This window comes from Convolutriloba macropyga, chromosome 9 (genome assembly GCF_964194025.1).
Source record: "Convolutriloba macropyga chromosome 9, txConMacr16.3, whole genome shotgun sequence".
Lineage (NCBI taxonomy): Eukaryota > Metazoa > Xenacoelomorpha > Acoela > Convolutidae > Convolutriloba > Convolutriloba macropyga.
The window spans coordinates 53,832,777-53,854,589 of record NC_134476.1 but is presented as its reverse complement, the minus strand read 5'-3'; the positions used below and the strand labels follow the sequence as shown (position 1 = coordinate 53,854,589).

At 40.1% G+C, this 21,813-nt stretch overlaps 1 protein-coding gene across 1 annotated transcript; it reads left to right on the top strand.

The window, feature by feature from the left end:
• Positions 1 to 5,786: 5,786 nt before the first annotated feature.
• Positions 5,787 to 20,778, top strand: LOC142345460 (uncharacterized). Its single transcript, XM_075397519.1, has 2 exons — positions 5,787 to 6,241; positions 19,566 to 20,778. The coding sequence occupies exons 1-2, from the start codon at positions 6,103 to 6,105 to the stop codon at positions 20,081 to 20,083; spliced, it is 657 nt and encodes a 218-aa protein (XP_075253634.1). The 5' UTR covers positions 5,787 to 6,102; the 3' UTR covers positions 20,084 to 20,778.
• The last annotated feature ends 1,035 nt before the right edge of the window (positions 20,779 to 21,813 follow it).

The following is a 21,813-nucleotide window of genomic DNA, read 5'->3' as shown; positions in this document are numbered from 1 at the left end:
GGCCAGGGTTTTTTGTATGTTTTGTTGAAAAACCATCAACACCAATTCAAGCTTCCATGAAAAGCAAAATTGAGATGAAATATTGTAAAACAATGATACAGATAGCTTCATGGCCTTCAAAAATGGTCAAATAACACAATTGGCCAAATAAAAAAGCATAAAATTGACAGCATCATCAATTTTGCTTCATAACTTGTTCAACTATAAAAATAGCAAATTTTTTTGCTTTATTGATTCAGAACAACAACTGAAAATAGCGATCAAGAAGACTTCATGGGCGATTAAATTGGACTATCAAAACTAAACTTGACGCAGTAGTCTAAGAGATATCAGCCATTACGTGACGCACAAAACGGTATGATACAGAACTGGGCGAGTCTTTCTGGGCGCATGATTAGTCCACAGCCAAGTAATCGGAAACTGAAAACCTCTACTGCGAGATGGGAATAAATTCACACCTCGCCATAGAGGCCAGGTTGTTTTGTATGTTTTGTTGAAAAAAAAATCAACACCAAACCAAGCTTCCATGAAAATCAAAAATGTGATGAAGTATTGTAAAACACTGATACAGATAACCTCATGGCCTTCAAAAATGGTAAAATAACACCAGCACATTGAAAGCTTCATCAATTTTGCTTCACAACTTGTGCAACTAAAGAAAATAGCAAGGTTGAGCTCTAATAACTTTTTTGCCCGACTGATTCAGAACAACAACTGCAGATAGCGATCAAGAAAACTTTATGAGCCATGAATGCGAACCATGCAAACTAAAGTGATGCAGTAGTCTTGAAGATGTCATCCAATTCGCGAATGTTACTCCAATTTTTGGCGAAGCGCCGAACTAGAGTTTTTGTTAAAATGCGCAAAGCGGTATGAAACAGCATTTGCCGGATGTCTTTGGACGCTTGTTTTTTCCACTACCGAGTTAGTGGACGCCCAAAACGTCTACCGCGAGATGGAAATAAACTCCCACCTCGCCATTCAGGCCAGGATATTTTGTATGTTTTGTTGAAAAAACAATATCAACATGAAAACAATTTCTCATAAAAATCATAATTTTGATGAAATATTGCATAACAATGATACAGATGGCTTCAGTGCCTTCAAAAGTGGACAAATAAGACAACTAGCAACAATAAAAAATCAGCACGTTAAAAACATCATCAACTTTGCTTCACAGCTTGTGCAACTATTAAAAAAAAACAAGTTTGAGCTCTAGTTATTTTTTTGCTCGACTGATTCAAAAAAACAACTGAGAATTGCGATCAAGTAGCCTAATTTTTTCTATTTCTGGATTGTTTCTGATCAAGTTGGTAATTTAAGAAAATTTTGATAACATACAACGGACCATGAAAATTTTTTTATGCAGTTTTATGGTAGGTAAGTCACCATAAAAAAATTTTTTGCATCACTTGTCTTTTTGCGTCCGAACATGGATCTTTGTATTTAGGCACCCTAACTGACGCAAAGTTGTGTATTTTTGACCAAGTCGTTTATTTATGGAAACTTGGGCATTTGGGCATCTATAAAATTAGCAAGTTTGAGCTCTACTACCTTTTTGCCCAACTGATTCAGATCAAAAACTGAAAATAGCTATCAAGAAGACTTTATGTGCAAACAAACAAAATATTTAAACTGAAATTGGGAAATTGGTGCATTAGTTTTGCTGATATCAACCAACACGAGAATTTTACCCCATTTTCTCTGGCTAAGTGCAGAACTAGAGTTCTTGATAAAACGCGCAAAACGACTTGAAACAGCACTTGCCGGATTTTTCAGGACGCTTGTTTAGTACATTACCAAGTTAATGGACACCAGGAACGTCTACCGCGAGATGGGATTACACTCCCACCTCACTATACAGGCCAGGATAATTTGTATGTTTAGTGAAAAAACAACATCAACAAAAAAACAATTTGTCAAGAAAATCAAAATGTTGAAGAATTATTGTAAAACAATGATACAGATAGCTTCATGGCCTTCAAAGTTGATCAAATAACTCATTTTTAACAATACTAAACCAGCACACTAAAAACACTATCAACATTGCTTCGCAACTTGAACATCTCTAAACTTTAGCAATTTTGAGCTCTAATAACTTTTGCCCAACTGATTCAGATCAAACAATAAAAATAGCTATCAAGAAGACTTTTTGAGCAAACAGACGGAATTTTTAAACAAAATTAGAGCATTAGTCTTGCTGATATCCACCAACACGCGAAGTTTACCCCATTTTTTGGCTAGGTGCAGAACTAAAAATCTTGATAAAACGCGCAAAACGACTTGAAACAGCACTGGCCGGGTGTTTCTGGACAAATGTTTAGTCCACAGCCAAGTTACTGGAAACCGAAAATCTCACTGCGAGATGGGAATAAATTCACACCTCGCCATAGAGGCCAGGATGTTTGTATGTTTTGTTGAAAAAGACATCAACACCAAACCAAGCTTCCATGAAAAGCAAAATTGTGATGAAATAATGTAAAAAATTGATACAGATTATTTAATTACCTTCAGAATTAATCAAATAACACAATTTGCCACAATACTAAACCAGCACATTAAAAACACTATAAATTTTGCTTCGCACTTTGAGCATCTACAAAATTAGCAAGTTTGAGCTTTAATACTTTTTTGCCCAACTGATTCAGATCAAAATTTGAATATAGCTATCAAAAAGACTTCATGTGCAAAAAAAAGACTACCTAAACTAAAGCTGGTGCATTCGTTTAGTGATAGCAACCAACACGCAAATTTTACCCCATTTTTTGGCTAAGCGCAGAACTATAGTTCTTGATAAAACGCGCAAAACGGCTTGAAACAGCACTTGCCAGATTTTTCATGACGCTTGTTTAGTCTACTACCAGTTTTAACGGACACCAAGAACGTCTACCGCGAGATGGAACTAAACTCCCACCTCGCCATACAGGCCAGTATAATTTGTATGTTAAGCTGAAAAAACAAAATGAGCATAAAAACAAGTTGTCAAGAAAATCAAAAGGTTGATGAATTATTGCGAAACAATGACACAGATAGCTTCATGGCCTACAAAATTTATCACATAACACAATTTGCAACAATAATAAACCAGTAAACTAAAAAAAAATATCAATTTTGCTTCACAACTTGTGCAACTATAAAAAATGGCAAATTTATTTTTTTTTGCTTGATTGAGTCAGAACTACAACTGAAAATAGCGATCAAGAGAACCTCATGGCGATTAAACTGGACTGCGTAGACTAAATTTGGCGCAGTAGTCTAGGAGATATCAGTCATTACAGAAATATTACACCATTTTTTTTGGCTAGGCGCAGAACTAGAGTTCTTGACAAAACGCGCAAAACGGCTCGAAACAAATCTGGCCGATTGTTTCTGGGCGCAAGTTTAGTCCACAGCAAAGTTACTGGAAATCAAAAATCTCTACTGCGAGATAACAATAAATTCACACCTTGCCCTGAAGCCACGTTGTTTTGTATGTTTCGTTGAAAAAAAACATCAACACCAAACCAAGCTTCCATGAAAAGCAAAATTGTAATGAAATATTGTAAATGATCAAATAATACAATTTGCCAAAATAGAAAACCAACCCGCTGAAAGCATCATCAGTTTTGCTTCACAACTTGTGCAACTAAAAAAAAGCAACAACTGGAAATAGTGATCAAGAAGACATTATGAGCAACGAAACCAGATTGTGCAAACTGAAGTGGTACAGTAGTCTTGAAGATATCAACCAAATCACGAATGTTACCCCTTATATTGGCGAAGCGCCGCACAAGAGTTTTTGTTAAAATGCGCAAAGCGGCTTGAAACAGCATTTGCCGGATGTCTCTGAATGCTTGTTTAGTCCACTACTGAGTCAGTGGACACCCAAAGCGTCTACTGCGAGATTGGAATAAACTCTCACCTCGCCATACAGACCACGATATTTTTTATGTTATGTTGAAAAAACAACATCAACATGAAAACAACTTCTCATGAAAATCATAATTTCAATGAAATATTGTATAACAATGACACAGATAGCTTCAGTGCCTTCAAAATTGAACAAATAACACAACTAGCAGCAATAAAAAACCAGCACCTTCAAAACACCATCAACTTTGCTTCACAACTTGTGCAACTATAAAAAGTAGCAAGTCTAAGTTTTGCTTGACTGATTCAGAACAACAACTGCAAATAGCGATCAAGAGAACCTCATAAGCGATCAAATCGGACTGCGTAGACTAAATTTGACGCCGTAGTCTAGAAGATATCGGCCATTACGTGAATTTACCCCCGTATTTTCGGCTATGCGAAGAATTAGAGTTCTTGACAAAACGCGCAAAACGGCTTGAAACAGCTCTGGCCGAGTTTTTCTGGGCGCATGTTTGGTCCACAGCCAAGTTACTGGAAACCAAACGCCTCTACTGCGAGATGGGAATAGATTCACACCTCGCCATAGAGGCCAGCATGTTTTGTATGTTTTGTTGAAAAAAAAACATCATTAACAAACCAAGCTTCCATGAAAAGCAAACTTGTGATGAAATATTGTAAATGATCAAATAATACAATTTGCCAAAATAGAAAACCAACCCGCTGAAAGCATAATCAGTTTTGCTTCACAACTTGTGCAACTAAAAAAAAGCAAGTTTGAGCTCTAATAACTATTTGCCTGACTGATTCAGAACAATAACTGGAAATAGCAATCAGGAAGACTTTATGAGCAATAAAATCGGACTATGAAAACTAAAGTGGTGCTGTAGTTTTAAAGATATCAACCAATTCGCGCATGTTACCCCATTTTTTGGCGAAGCGCCGAACTAGAGTTTTTTTAAAATGCGCAAAGCGGCTTGAAACAGCATTTGCCAGATGTCTTTGGACGCTTGTTTAGTCCACTACCAAGTTAGTGGACACTCAAAACGTCTACCGCGAGGTGGGAGCAAACTCCCACCTCACCATACAGGCCAGGATATTTTGTATGTTTTGTTGAAAAAAAAACATCAACTTGAAAACAATTTCTCATGAAAATCATAATTTTGAAGAAAAATTGTATAACAATGACACAGATGGCTTCAGTGCCTTCAAAATTGCAAAATGGACAAATAGCACAACTAGCAACAATAAAAAACCAGTACATTAAAAACATCATCAATTTTGCTTCACAGCTTGTGCAACTATAAAAAGAACTCGACTGATTCACAAGAACAACTGAAAATTGCGATCAGGTAGACTAATTTCTTCTATTTATAGATTGTTTCTGATCAAGTCGGTAAATTAAGTAAATTTTGGTAACATACAACGGACCATAAAAATTTTCTTTTATGGCGTTTTATGGTAAGCAAGTTACCATAAAAAAATTTTTTGCATCACTTGTCTTTTTGCGTCCGAAAATGGATCTTTGTATATAGGCACCCTAATCGACGCAAAATTGTGCATTTCTGGCCATATCGTTTATTTATGGAAACTTTGATACCATAAAATGGGCTGTAAAACTGTTATGGCTTTTTATGGTAAATAAGTTACCATAAAAATCAGGTTCCGTATTTCGACATTATAATTAGAGAAATGGTATTTTCAGACAGTGATTTGTTCTTTCGACTTATTTTCAAGCGAACTCAAATTTTTCTATGACCATTGTATGATTAGCAAGTTTCCATAAAAACCATATATGGCGTTTTATGATTAGTAAGTTTTATTTATGGTAACCCGGGTTAGGTTGGCGTAGATCAATATGCCGTCATTAACTCACGTATTTTGCTAAACAAGAGCAATCAAATTTGGTTTGCAAATAAACGTTTTAAAATCCCTATAGTAGCTGTCTTTATGGTCCCTATATGGTTTATAACTGTCTTTTCCTTCAACGCAAATGTAACTCAGTTATTACTCGTTCATAACTTCTCTATTATAAGCTGAACAAACACAAACTTTGATTTTGTTAAACGATCTAAGCTTACAGTAACAATATTCTCAAATTAGAGATCTTTAACTGTCTCAACAGAGAGTTGCAAAGTGATTTTTGTTAACCTGACGAAGTCGCATAAAAAGATATTTTCAAAGCAGACGGTCAGATTTTAAACAGCTGAAATTTTCTCTAAAAAAAGTGAAGGGACTGAAGGGACAGTAGTTATGCCGGTGCAATTGGTGATTGACGCGATTCGGTTGTCTATAACGGGAGTGAGAGCCATCACAGATATAGCAAGGCTGATCAGACAACGTAAGGCTGACAGGGAAGCCGCCAGTACCAAGAAAGTCATCAAGATAACTAGTAAGACAATTTTATAAAATTTGTTCACAGTTCTTTCAAACGAAAGTAACAGAAAGATTACTGATGTATAGTAATTGTGGGCCTAATTAGTCCAGTATGTTCTCAAAGAATTCCATTACGTTGTCTCGAGATTCCCGAACATTGTGAAGTGATTTTAACACTGTCTGAGCATTTTCAGAAAACCCTTTTTTTTTCTGGTTTTTCGTCTGGACTGATGAGAAAGGTCTTAATGATGATTAAAATAATTATGGCCAGTTAAAAAAAAGCAGAATCGAAATACGATTCAGCAGAGACTTCCGCTTGGAACACAGTCTAGATAACTGTTATGTTCTTTCCCAGTCAAGTAGAGTTAGTAGTCAAATATGTGAACAAATATTGATTGTAGTAAATTTATGTGATCCTTGCATCAGTTAAGTTGAATAGGCCGAAAGTTTATCCACTTTTAACACATCGCATCAGCCCATAGGTTGAGGCGCTGGACTAAAAAGTGGCCTCAGACCATAACATCATCAAGTGCACAATGTAAAAATTTGGCACTAAATAACAAGAATAACAAGTTCTATATTGCCTTTCGGACGCACGAAATTCAGCTGCTTGTATTAATGTCACATAAAAATTCAAATTTTTGTGAAGTTTCTTTTTAAAACAGCATATAGAAATTTAAACTTCATTTGACATGGCTGAACGTTTCGCATGAGATCTCAATTTTAATACAAAAACTTATCAGAGCAATTCTAAAAAATCTGGTCAACATTTGACGCCACCCAAGGTGAGGTCCCAGACCCAAGCCACCTCTGATTAGACTCTGTCTAGACTGTGGTCTCTGATCAGAACATGCCAGACCGAAGAGGCTTCTGAATAAAGTTTTGCGCGACCCAGTGCTATCTTTGTCCACTCTATATTCAGACTTTTGTGTCTGATTAGACTTTGGTACGACTCCTGCCTAGACGTTCGTGCGACTATTGTCCATGTTAAGCCCAAACTTTGATCGATCTCTGATCAGACCTTTGTTCGACCATTATCTAGACTATGACTATGTCCAGACTTTGGGCTCTGACCAAACTACGGCGCGATCCTAGCTCAGAATTTTGTGCGACCATTGTCCGCACATTTGTGCGATTGTAACATTTTCCAACTCTTTCTTTTGGATCGCAATATACGGTGCGAGACGCAAATAGTCTGATCAGAGGTGGCTTTCGTCTGCGGCCCTAACTTGAGCAGTCTCTAATCAGATTGTTCTGAATGCACATTTTTCAGACAGGGAGCATGCTTAAACGTGTTTGGGAGGATCGGCGGATGTCTGTAGCGCATACCCAAAATTTGACAACCAAATGTAATTAGTATGGGCCATGGTTGCTTGAAAGTCGGGACAATGCTGTTTTGAGACTGATCAGGTGACTGAAGTTACCATGAAAGTCTCCCAGAAAGTCCTTTAATCTGTGACGGTCTAATCATAGCTCACTAGGCCATGGATAGTCTAATCAGAGGTTACTAAGACTTGGGACATCTTATCAGAGGTGAATAAGGTCAGGGATGATCTGATCAGTGGTGGTCAGGAACCTAGGCTTTCAAGCTTTCTGATTTGCTACGAAAAAAGTTATAATTTTTACCTGATTATTTGTTATTTTAATTTGTTATGATAATTTTTTAGCTTTTATTAGTGGTTACATAAATTACTGGAGAGGCTAAAAAATTACTTGACATTTTTGAATTTGGGAATTGTTAAGTTCGAAGTGAAATGGAGTGAAGAACAGTAGTTTTCCGCAAACTTGAAAATATTGATTTGTACTGAAGATATTAGACATTGAAAATATGAGGGCTAGCTATGAATTCCAGCAAAAACTGCAAAAATGCTGACCTTCAATACAAAAACAGTCAAATGGATAAAATTTTAAAATTGATTCCATTCAAAAGAGCTGAAAACAGAAAAAATTCTCTTATAGTTTGTTTTTATTTCACCTAAAGTAATTGCTTTGATTAATTGATGTTATTTTCAGTTTACTTCAAATCTGAGTGGCAGCTAAGGCTTGTTCGTGACCAGCAAAAAGCGCGATCAAACATAGTACTCAATCGCTTTTGATTTTTTCCTGTAAATAATGTGAAGTCAGTCCTGAAACACTGTGTTAGATAACTTCAAGAGCAAATCAAGATACAGAGAGCCGACTCGTAAGTTGCGACAGCAAAAGTCTAAAAACTAAAAGTTTACGTGTTTTAGTTTTATCGCCTCATTTCGATTCATTGGTGCTGCCAAGTATAGTATTATAGGTGAAAACACTCTATCGACACATTGTTTAATTGAATAATCAAGTAGAAATCGAGCAACTTTTACGTAAAGGCTACTGTAAGCAACGTACTGTACGAAGGCAACGTTCAACGGAAAGTTTTCTCTGACCAACGGTTCTACTTCACATCAGGGCAAAAGATTTTATCGCAACGTTGAAGCATTAAGGCTTCTGATCGTAACATAATCAAGGCGAAAAGTTATATCGCAACGTTGAAGCATCTGCTTTGGAGCATCATCAAGGCAAAAGCATCGTTTACTTACAGGCAAATCTAGCTAGATCTTTTTTAGCATGTAATTGTCTGAGCCAATTTTCGGCTGAGATTGGTCACCAACACGTTTTCGAAACATAAAAAAATTAAGCCTAAAAAGAGCGCAATCGACTTAGTATATTAGTAGGCTCAACGAAAATTATGTTAAACGAATTTTAACTTTTTCCGAGCTTTCTATGCCAAATAGAACGTATTTTGTGTGCATTTACATGGCTAAAAAAAGACGCAATAAACTTTCTCGCTGGATGGATTGAATTGTTCATCTCTCGCTTTATTTAGATAGCGTTGCTCATTTACGCGGTAACATCCTCCGGCCCGGAATAAAATGTTGGGAGGATCGGTACAAGGTTAACGAGTGGGCAGACGAGCAATCCGGACGACGTGCGTACGACGGTGGAGCACGTCGTCCGGATTGTTAGGTGTTATTGCGCCTAGGTCGGACGGGTCGGCGCTTACGGGCGTTAACGGACGTGCGTTTAGTGCGTGTTCAACAACACAAAAAGTAGTGTTCAACACTTCATCTGTGAGGCGGCGTGTACCGAGAATGGTGTACAGTACTCTTTTAAAACTACGAACTAACCTCTCCCAGATGCCACCTTGATGTGGCGCATTGGGTGGATTGAACCTCCACTTAATTCCCTTATGTGCAAGTTCGGTAGCAATTGTAAGCGTATTCCATTTTTCCATACTTTCACGGAGCTCTTTCTCCGCTCCAATGAAGTTCGTACCATTGTCCGACCAAATCATAGCAGGAGTACCCCGACGGGAGGCGAACCGCTCCACTCCCATTACACAGGAACTAGCGTCCATGGACGGGACAACTTCAACATGGACAGCACGATTAGTGAGACAAGTGAAGAGAAATCCCCACCTCTTCTCGGTAGTCCGACGAACTGTGACGTAGAATGGGCCGAAGTAATCAACCCCGGTGTTGCTAAAGGGAGGAGACTGGTATGCGAGTCTCTCCTTTGGGAGTTCTGCCATGATAGGTTGAATGGTTGCTGCACGGAACTTTCTACAGAAGACGCAGTTTGATTTGATGGAGCGCAGTATGGAACGTAGTTTTAGGATGGCATAACGTTCCTTTACCTTTGACCTTAAGTAATCGATGCCCTGATAATGTTTCTTGTAATGAGTATTCCGCAGAAACAGTTTAACAAAAGTATGACGCGCATCCAGCACGATAGGATGCTTAGTGTCAAAGTCAATTTCCACTAGCCGTCGGAGTCGACCAGAAGAACCGATGAGACCATGAGGCCCTATAAACGGAGTAAACTGTGCAATGCGGCTGCTGTTCTTAACGGGTATGTTGTCAAGAAGATCCTTTCTTTCAGTATTAACGGACTCTCCCTGAACCAAATACTGGAGATGACGCTCGGCTTCGTCAAGCTCAACAGGGTCGGCTATGCTGCCGTCTATGGTACGGTAACTTTCATGAGTTGGTAAGAGACGGAGCACATATGCGGTGACATTAAGTAGTTTTTGATAAGAACTGAACTTGTCAAACGTGATTAGATTAGTGCTTTGTTCCTTAGAGGGCTTGGTTACGGATGCCGCTAAAGATGAGATCGAGTCATCATCTTGTTCCTTGGTTACAGCGCCGAGCTTGATGTTATCAAAGACGTCAGTATTTGGTACGAAAGGGAATTGCATAGTTCTCAAGAAGTCAGGATCCCTCACCCAGCTACTTGATCGTAAAACTTCAGCGGACATACTACGCGTGCCAGCATATGCCGGATTATCACAAGTGGCGACGTGGTTCCATTGGTCAACGTTGGTGTTTTCCAGGATTTCACCAACACGGTTTGATATGAAGATGGGGTGTTTGCTTGTAGAGTCTATCCACTGCAGGACGATGGTACTATCTGACCACAAAGACTTTATCCACAGTAATCGTTAATGCTCGACAGATTTCCCTTTTTAAACGAGCAGCGAGGAGAACGGCTGGTAATTCCTTAGGAACTGTCATTACTTTCATAGGTGTAACACGGGCCTTGCCCAAGACAAACGCCAGCTCTGTCGTCATCTCCCTGGAAGTGCAAGTTACTTGAGCCCTAAGAAAACCTACTGCACTGAATACGTCTTGCAAGCTATCACCAATTATGTGGAGTTCAAGATGATGGAATGGTCCTGAAAAGTAACTTCTCGGTACCGTGATCTCAGCTAACCGCGGCAGTTCAACGCACCAGGCAAGGAAACTGTCAACTGTGTCTTTAGGTAACTCGTCATCCCAACTTTGTCCGTTGACACGCCAAATGTCTTTCAAGATTAAACGAGCACCAACTGTAAACGGTGCGACAGAGTATCGGTTTTGTGATCCCACTTAAGCCCAAGCACGTGCATTGATTCCTCCCTGGATGAAACGATGACCTTCGGTTCAGTGGATTGGGCAGACCCATCAATTCGGTCAGCCAGATCTGGTACATTGCTTACAAACTTAGTAAGCTTGAACCCACCTAGATGGAGAAGATGTACCAATTCCTTCGACCTAATGAGGGCCATCTTGGGGATTCCACTGAGTCTAAGTAATCGTCCATGTAGAAGTTCTCAAGGACGGCTTTCGTAGCTTCTGGGTACTGCTTAGTATTATCACTTGCCGTGCGTTGATGTGCGTAGTTGGCGCAGGTGGGCGAATCTTTTGCCCCAAAGGTGTGGCCTGTATACTGGTGTACCACAACATTTGATGTTGGGTCCTCCCGCCACAAAAAGCGCAATGATGGTTGATCACATGGTAACACTCCAACTTGGAGGAACATTCCCTCAATGTCGGCGGATACGGCAAATGGATGTTGTCTGAACCGTAGGAGTACATAGATTAGGTTTTGCAGTAAGTCAGGTCCGGTGAGTAATGACTTGTTAAGAGATGCGCCGTGGAATTTAGCCGCTCCGTATAGTACCCTACGGACCTTGCCCGGCTTGTTCGGGTTAACAACCGGATGGTGTGGTAGGTACCACTCTCGGTCCGAGCAACTTTCCACCTTATGAGCATCTTTGACCCTTACTACGTATACCTTGTCTAAGTCCTCTTTGATGATATTCGAGTACTTTTCCCTCAAAATCTGATCTTTCGTTAGCCGCTTTTCCAAAGCTTTTAATTGAACCAGCGCTGAGAAATAATTGTTGGGCAGTTCGATGCTGTCTTAACCCCATAGCATTCCTACATCGTACCTTTTTCCATTATACACGGTGGTGTTTTCAAGAATATCATGCGCAAGCGCATCCGAGGTGGATCATGGGTCTACTTGCTTAAGTGCGCCGTACGACTCCATGTCGTACCAAAATTTTACCTGACTAGCGAGTTCAAAATCCTGCTCCATATTTGCTTTAAAAGAAGTCGAGACCAAACCTGAAGACGACGGTAGAGGGCCGCTTAGAACCCAACCTATGGGTAAGCGAACAGCGAAGGGCAAGCACTTCTTGTCGGCAGCGAAGTACTCTAACGGGCGAATGGCATGATACACATCTTGTCGAAGTATCATCTCAATGCTTCCATAGCAATATCTTACTGGGTCTAGAACTGCTAGGTGCGGGTAAGTTTCCTGAAGTGCTTTAATGTTGATGACATCGGCGTCTACATTCAAATCTTCCTTTACGTAAGGAATAACTTTAATGGATTCAAATGCTTGGTTGTCGCGTGGTGTTACAATTATTTCAACTAACTTAGTGTCTACAACCTCCTCGGTATTTATACCCCTGACTGTTAGTTTGAATGCTGTACCGTGCAAACCAAGTCTATTTGCAAGATCATTGGACACCCAAGAGTTACTGCAAGCGGCATCGGACAAAACTCTAGCCGTGGTATCTTTACCAGAAGAGCTCTTCAGTGTAATTCAGTCACCTGAAGGAGGCCTTCAACGTTACTCACAGATGACAAAGTAGTGGTCTTACTCGATGATTGGACACTAGACAGTTTATCTTGATTTGCGCCAGCATTAGAATTACTATTGTTGTTTGAAGGGGATTTGATGGATTAACCCAATCAGCTCCATGAAGAAGTGTATTATGGGAGCTGTTGCAACAGTCCTTCCTGCATTTCCTGGGATTTCGGCATTGCCTGAACATATTCTTTTCTCTCAAAACATGAGAAACAGAGTTTTGCTTCCGCCACTACCTTTGCTCGCTGAGTGGGAGACTTTTCTTTAATTACCCTACACTCCCAGATGCGGTGGCTATCTTTACACACAATGCAGCGAGGGGTTGGAGATGTTGCCGATGTTGAGGCTGGTCTCTGTGTGCCCATACATTGCGTATTAGCAGCAAAAGTTCTTGTGGCAACTTTGCTCTTTACTACAGAGTTGGTGTTATCCTCAGTTGTTGCCTTTGATGAAGATTGTTTCATTAAATTGTGTGCCTCGGCCTTCTCCTTCAACCAAACGTTGAAGTCGAGGAGTGTTGGCTTAACCCAATGTTTCTTCACTGTGAAGAGTGACCAAGACTCTTTTAGATTGGGCGGCAAATTTTGCACAGCCGTGTTAAGAAGTGAGGCGCTCTTAAGGTCCGAGTCATATAAAAGTGATTTAAAGATCCCAACAAGACTTGAAATTGTTGCAGAATAGTTTATGATGTTATCTTTGTTGTACATCTTTAATGGAGGAAAAGAGCTGAGTTTGTCTAAGTGTGCACTGACTACTGCCTGTGGTTGGCCAAATTTACGTTTGAGTGTCTTAAGTGCGTCCTTATACCTTACACCACAGTATGCAAACTCAGCAATGGCGGTTTTAGCTTTTCCAGTTACAAGAGTTTTTAAGTATGTTAATTTGACGTCATCAGACAAGGACTGTGAGTCTATGGCGCTTTTAAATTGTCCGAGCCGTTCATGTCATTGCAGGGGATCACCATTGTACTGTGACAATTTCCACTCGGGCAATGGATCGTTCTTCTTACAAGTAATTGCGTCCGCCAACTGCTCTATCAAATCCGCAGAGTCCAAAGAAATAGCCGAAGGTGTAGGATGCGGCGGGCCACCCCAACACAACGGGTTCGGAACGGTAGCTCCATACGTTGGTGGAAAGATTGGAGTGACAAAAGTGGGGGTGGTACCTGTGAAAGAACTAAATGGATTCGCTTGATGAAGTCTGATGTTACGTAATTTTGAGCGCCTGCTGCTGCTTTTTCATGAGAGGAGCGGAGCGATGTTGCGATATGAGGGTTGATTAACGGGGCCGGTTGTACGGCTTATAAGTTTGCAGATGTACGTGCAAGTGGTACTGCAATAGATGGGACTGCTGCCGGAAAACGCCAGACATTTGGATCGGGAGGAGCAGGAGATGCGTGGGTTATAGAGACAAAATTTTGGGGCTGGAAACTCTTTTTTGGGGGCGGTGAATGAATTAATTGGGGCAAAAAAACGTTTGCGGAGGAAATGGATGGTGCAGGCGGAGAATGGGATAACAGATTGATATTATTCGCCACGGGGTTAGTGGCGTGTAGTGGGAGTGCCTGTGGTTGCGAAGGAGGAAAGCGGATTGCTGGTGGGATTAACGGGAAATGCGGAGGTGCGGGGTTTAGAACGGGGGATGGAGGGGCTGGTACATTTATGTGTGCTTGTTGTGGATTATGTTGTAGCGGAGCATTAACGAATATATTTAAAGATGGTAAACGCGGAGGGCTGACTAAATTCAACTGTACCGGCATGCTCGACCTGCGCGGGAATTGATGATCTAACTGTAAACCATTGATGTGCATTGTTGCTTGAGACAGTTGTCGGGCTGTGTTTGGGGCGTTTAGTTGAGTTGGCATACCAAAGTTTATTGGTGGTGATGGAGGCGTATATTGAGGCGGTCGCTGCTCTTGCATGATGTTGTTTGCAACAAGTGCATCATTGGTTACATTGGTTCTACTACTTGGTTCTTGCGGCTCATGGACAGGGAGGTTGATGTTGGCCTCAACTTGACCATGTGTATTGAGATTGATGTGTGAGTTTGGAAGTTGAGTTGTAGAAGGTCGTTGGACAATTGCCTGGTTGGATTGGGCGATGGAACCTGAAAAGTGCAAACTCGGTTCGTTTGCAACATCTGCCATATTCGCGGCCGGTGACGAATTAAGCCAATCTTGAACAAGTTTCTTGCTCTTGACTGAACTTCTTTCCGCAAGGAGCCCACTCATTTTGCCTGTACCAGACCCGTCTGCTGATGATTTTGTCATCAACTCAATTTCCTCAAGGTCTGCAGCAGCTACTTCCTTGCGATGATCGTCTTCAAGCTCCTCAATTTCCAAATCCCGCATTTTTATTTGTTTTTCAATTTCAAGACGCTGTCTAGCAATGCGAAACTTCGTCTCATGTTGTTTCTCAAGTTCATCTCTTTTGAGTTTTGATAGTTTTAAGTCTCGTTGACGCTGACTTGATCTTTTTGAGGAATTCATATGTGAACCTGATCTTGAATGGTGAGAGGTATACAGCTCTGCTGTCTCTTTGTCATGGACCGAATTGATATACCCCCGAGCAGCAGCAATGAACTCATCAATTTTCTTTGCTACAGTCTCTAACCATTTTTCAAGGTTCTTACAGGCAGCATCTGGATCTTCAGTCTTTTGTGCCAGATCAAAGAGCTCTTCATTCTTATCAACTTCTCTAGTAAAAGCATCTTTGCACCTCACAATGAGACGTTCGAACATAACTTTCCCGTCTTGCTTATCCACAGCATTGTTAATTTCACCATAGATGTTATTAATTTCAGCCTCTAATTTTGCCCTCGCACTATAAAGTTTGTTGAGTTTGTCCTGCAATGTTGTCATGATCTTATCAAAACAGGAACCAAAAGTTTAGTTTGGCACTATTATAAAGTACACACACATGCAACAACACAACACAAATGGGTTATACTGAACACTAGTGTGACGGTTTGCCTAGCAGACTGCCAAGGAGCAAAGATGTTTGTCGAGTACAATAGTACCCGGCGAAAGAAAGAACGGTGAGCGCAGAAAGCGCAACACGGGACAGAACGGGAGACGGGATGGATGGGAAGGGACGCCGAACGAGTAGAGCACGACGCAACGGGAAACCGGGCGGACAAACGGGAGCGTCGGGCGAACGGTGCGCGACAAAGCGGGAAAATGGCACGGACGGTGCGGGAGCGTCGGGCAGACGGCGCGCTACGAAACGATAAAACGGTACGGACTAGAAGAAAGCGTCGAGCGGGTAGCGCGCGACGGGACGGAAAGCCAGGATAGCACGGGAGGGAGACAGTAAGCCACAAGCAAGGAGGCGGGAAGATCAATGCTCGCATACAACAGCAACTAACTCCACCAAACAAACTAGCCATAATTCCAGAATGAACTTAAGTCACACCCTAGAAAGAAGGAAAGAAGCTACTGCCAAGTAAACTAGCGCAAAACATTATGGCGATTTATCTACAGCATCAAAACATCAAAACATCAAACAATTTACGGCAACAAAGTAGTATAACCAAATATCGCAAAGGCCGGGAAATTTACTAGCCTTAACTCCAGAACAAATTTAAGTCACACCCTAGCAAACCACCATACCCAGACAACAAAAGTACATACTACCAAAATTAATAAAGCTTCAACAAATTGCTAGCAAACAAGTGTGGTGAAAGTCACGAAACAAACCAGCCGTAACTCTAGAATGAACTTAAGTCACACCCTAGCAAGCAACGAGACTAAACAACCAACCAGCATACTAGCAAAAAAAAATTACTACAGCAAAAACTCAACATACTACATCATACAACAGATAAACGGGGGATAGAAAGAAACACGGCGACACGGAAACAAAAAGACGGAATTCGAAAATGAAACCAGATAACCTGCGGAAAACGGACGGTAGTGAGTAACTCAAAACATTGGGAGAACGAAACGTTTAGTAAAGCGTTATAGGAGAGAACCAACCACAAACTAACCCGTAACTCGTGAGTAAACTAAGTCACACCGCCAGTCAGCGGGTAGACTCCCACAACAACGCAAGACTAAGTGATATTCAGGTTATCAAAGGCTTGAGTGATTTCCGCCTCCTCGAAGGCATGACGGGTGCGAAGCGTTTTACAACATCGCTTAGAGAGCTTTTTCGGTCGGGAGCGCGTTATCAAGGGCCGGAGATTGTTCTTATGAGCTAACACAATAGTGAGCGTCTTCAGCTCAAGCGCAGGCCTTTGGTGTAATGCTCTATACTCTCTAAGTAAACTAGGATCTTTCTGTTTAGGTTTAGACACAATGCCTTTCACTATGTGGATGGTAACTAGAGTACTACGCTTGAGCTGATCGTAGAATTCAGGAGTTCCCTCTCGGGGGCAATACACAATAGCTTCTATGCGCTCCTGATACTTTACAAGCACCTCAATAAGCTGCGAAGGTGTTAAAGGCTTATTGTTGTTACTGCGATGACGAGACAATGAATTGTTCACAACATCATGCAATATAACTAGCCTCTTTTTAACACGGAAGAAATGACTCAATTGGAACTGAGCAGTTTTTTGTACTTTCACCGCGTTAGGATTGAAACTCAGATCCGGTAATGCGTAAGTTCTTTTTGTATAATGGTCTTGTAACGCTTGAGGCAAAGTTTTTATGGCGCGATGCAGTGAACTTGCAGCTAATATGAAAACCATATAATGTTTTTACAACATAACTGATGTGAGTTTTGGAATATTTGGAATTAACAAGCCACCATTAAATGGCCTGTTTGTCAATACAAATGTACAGTTATCAATTGTAGGCTTTTAGAACATATCTTCTAAATTGTTTTTAACTGCTGTTATTTTGAATCTTAATATAAAAAAAAGTTTCTCAGCTCCCTTCTCTAAAAATTTTTCTATTTCGCTGAGACTTGTCAGGACAGTATTAATTGCTTTTCTTTACAATCTGGATTTGTGAATTTCTTTAGCTTTACTCAAACTCCGAACCTTGATGTTTTTCAAACTCAAAAAAACATAACGGATAGGTTATCGGTAACCAAGGGAAAATACCCGAAAAATTGAGCATGAGTCAATTTAAGAGGGGTTAGCTAGATTTGCCGGTTATTAATCAATTTACGAAAAAGAGAAACGTTTTTCAAAATGAGTTATTGGATGAGTCTTACAGTTTCATGCTTGTGCCGCTAGTTTCAGTAACCCTTCTCTTCTAATTAGCAACAGAGTAGAACTGAAGATGGTAACATGGCATCCAATGTCCAATCTGGGGCATCAAATAGGGCAGGAATGATAGCACCGCAACTAATGGGTGAACACATCATTGCAGTCCAGATGAAGGCACCCTTGCACATTTTATGTCTGAGTATTCTGATATTCGGCACTGCTCTTGTCAAATCTGCAAAATGTTATTTGTTGGATGATTGTACGAATAAACTAGGACTAGTGCAAATGTGTTGAGAGAGAACGTCAGCGTAAGAACTTATCCAATGGCTATAAAGTAAAGCAAATAATGATTTGGGTGGGTTAGGTAGTAGTCAAGTTTCTCCAGATATAATCAAGGAAAAGTGATGGGGGCACAAAGCAGCCATTAATGCGTTCAGAGGTAGAAGAAAATTTATTTGCCATTAATTTAGCAGACTTGCTTTTAGATTGTTTACGCACCGGAATCTGACATTGCAGACTGGCACACAATTAATACGAGTTGGGGTTTTCTTTAAAAACGGTTGTTCGAAAGATGAGCGGCACCAAAATTATAGGTCAAAACACTCTATCAACACATTGTTTAATTGAATAATCAAATAGAAATCGAGCAATTTTTTTGTGAAGACTACTGTGAGCAACGTACTGTACGAAGGCAACGTTCAAGGGAAAGTTTTCTCTGACCAACGGTTCTACTTCTCATCAGGGCAAAAGATTTTATCGCAACGTTGAAGCATTAAGGCTTCTGATCGTAACATCATCAAGGCGAAAAGTTATATCGCAACGTTGAAGCATCTGCTTCGTAGCATCATAAAGGCAAAAGCATCGTTTACTTACAGGCAAATCTAGCTTGATCTTTTTTAGCAGGGAACTGTCTGAGCCGATTTTCGGCTGAGATTGGTCACCAACACGTTTTCGAAACATAAAATTATTAAGCCTAAAAAGAGCGCAATCGATTTAGTATATTAGTAGGCTCAACGAAAATTATGTTAACCGAACTTTTCCCGAGCTTTCAATGCCAAATAGAACGTATTTTGTGTGCATTGACATGGCTAAGAAATATGACGTAATAAACTTTCTCGCTGGATGGATTGAATTGTTCATTTCTTGCTTTATTTAAATAGCGTTGCTCATTTACGCGGTAACAAGTATTGTTTACCAGAACTAAGGCTAAATTTTTTTTCTTATATTCCTATTGAATTATTATTATTATTAGTTTTTCTGGATGGAAACATGTTGAACCCACTAAATTATTTATCGAATCGCTTTTTCTTGCGTACCATTCTTTACTTTACTGTTGCATTTCGTGTACAAAGTGCAGTTACTATTTTGTTATATGAGATAAAGCTACCAGAAATTGTTATTTTTTTAGGATTAAAAACTCTAAATCAATTGACTTGAAGTCTAGAATTTGTATCACCAGAGTAATTTGAATTATACTGCTACATAAACCAAGATTTTGATTATATTTGAAACAAAATATTTTTTAATTTTGAAAACTGACATCGTGCGTTGATGTTGCCTTGGGCATTAGTTTTTATTTAGGCTTCAAATCACTGAGCAAAAACTAAGTTGCCATAAGAATCACTTCCTCCACTTTCTGCGAACTCGGTTGGCAAAATATTTTTCCTGTAAGATTGATCCCATATATTGCAATTTGAAAATATCAGGAAAATAGAGTTTAAAGTTGTGTTTATTGGCAGATTCTGATGGAACAGAAACAGTGATTGAGATCCACAACGTCGACATGCGAAAATTGGAAAAGGAGAGGAAACGAAAAGAACGGCAAGAACGTAAAGAGGCAGCTAAGAATAAAAACAAACCCAATCCCGACCAGGACCGTCAAAATCATCAACAACAACAACAGCCACAACAACAACAGCAGAATGGAGAACAACAATCGAATCTGCGTTTTGATGAAGTTACAGATCAAGTGGACGAATTGGAAGAAAACAGTGAAATTCATCAATTACTAGATGACTGGGCCAATGAAAAGAAGGAGCGTGAACGACTTCTTAGAAGTCAAATTCTGAGACATTATCAGCAGAAACTCATTGAGAAGAATGCACAAAAGAAACTAAACAAGACTGCAGAGGCCGATGTAGATATTGAACAAAATGAGCGGTATGGCCTGATTCTGAATGGAGAGGACGGTGTTACCACAAACATACAACAGCCTGTTTATCATGCTGAAATTGAGAACGAACCTGTATCTTCCTAGGAACGAAACAGCGAGATGATTGGATTAAATGAAAGTAATAATAACGATCAACAAAATCAATCGTTTCCGTCGCAAAACAAACAGACACGGAACGAAAAACAATTTCTGCATAATGAGTTTGCGACAGAAACGGAGCTACTGATCAGTACTGAAGTTGAAGAGAAGGGACCTTCAGTTGAGAGAACAACGAGTGAACAAAACCCGAATGCAGAAACTGACGCAGAATATTGGGCTGAAAATGAAGTTGAGCAGGAGATTGTGAATCATGAGTCAAATAATGAATTTAGTCACACTGTTTGTGGCAAACATTCAGAGATTTTCTAACCCCAAAATTTTTGGTATCATTGCTTTGGACCAATCGTAGTGTCCAGTTACAACAGCTGCATACATTCTGGCACTCTCTTAGTGATTAAACCACCAAGTTCCGCCACTTTTTTCTCTCCGCCGTCCATGTAACGGCACTCGTAAAAAATGACAGATGTACCAATATATAGAAATTGTATGGCATGCCAATCAGAGGTCAGGTAAAGTTGGTCGATTTCTGATTGGCAGAAACTCCCCAGAAGGCTCCCATCAATTAAGATATGACATTAACTTAAATTTAATCACCCGAACCTAACTTTCAGAGTAATTCAGTACTGAATCAGAATCATTCTCAGAAATATATCAGTACTGATTCAGACTCTGTTAACGTCACATTTAACAATTTAGAAATTCTCTGATTCAGACACTGAATTATTCTCAATTAGTTTCAGATTCAGACTTTGACAGCAGTAATCGCGCTAAGTTGAACCGAAAACTGAGCATTTTTTTACTAAGCTTGTCTCCCTCCTCTTCCGCTGTGATAGATAGATATGAAGTCCAACGGGCCACTGGGACATGACAATTGCACAAATGGAATCGCCAAACGAAGTAGACTTGAAAAAAGGCTACGGCGAATACGCTAATGAAGCGCATGAAAATACTAATTTGGCTGCTGTAATCAAATTCTCGGCCAGTGAGGTTCCATGAAATTTCTATACTTTGGTACAATTAATTGTTGAGACGTCGCCCCATTCAACAAATGGGGAGTTAATCCACGGTTGTTGACGGTTCTTCTAGCACTATGGGCGCATCATTTTTAGTTGATCAATAACTTGTTGATGCAACTTTTTTTTATTACAATAAGTGTTGATGAATTTTGAATGAAGTAATCAAGAAGCAGTTTTAGTTGTTAGATGAGTAGATATTGCAATCGTAGTTAGTTGATGCATATAATAAAATTATTTTATCTTTTGGTTGTTTGATAAGTCAATTCAATAGTTGCACTATTCGAGATGAAGTGTTCTCGGCCTAATATAGGAATCAGAATGAAAACGACAAAAAGACAGGTGTGGACCAGACCCAATAGATTTTGACTACCGTGGGCCAGACCGAACTCACCCACCAAAGGCATCGGACACTGGGCCAGACCGACCACGCCGGAAATTAGACAGACCGAACATATTTTGACTCTTTTTGGCTAGACTGAATAGACTTTGGTAACCCTGGGCCAGACGAAACATTCTCAAGATCAGACACTGGGCCGGAACGAACAGGCCCAAAATTAGGCATATGATAGAACGAACAAACTTTCACTGCCCTGGGTTAGACTGAAGAGTCTTTGGCGCCCCTGGGGCAGACCGAAAGAAACCAAGGCAAGAAAATGTGACAGATCGCTTTGAAATTTAAAACAGAAGAAATACTTCTTG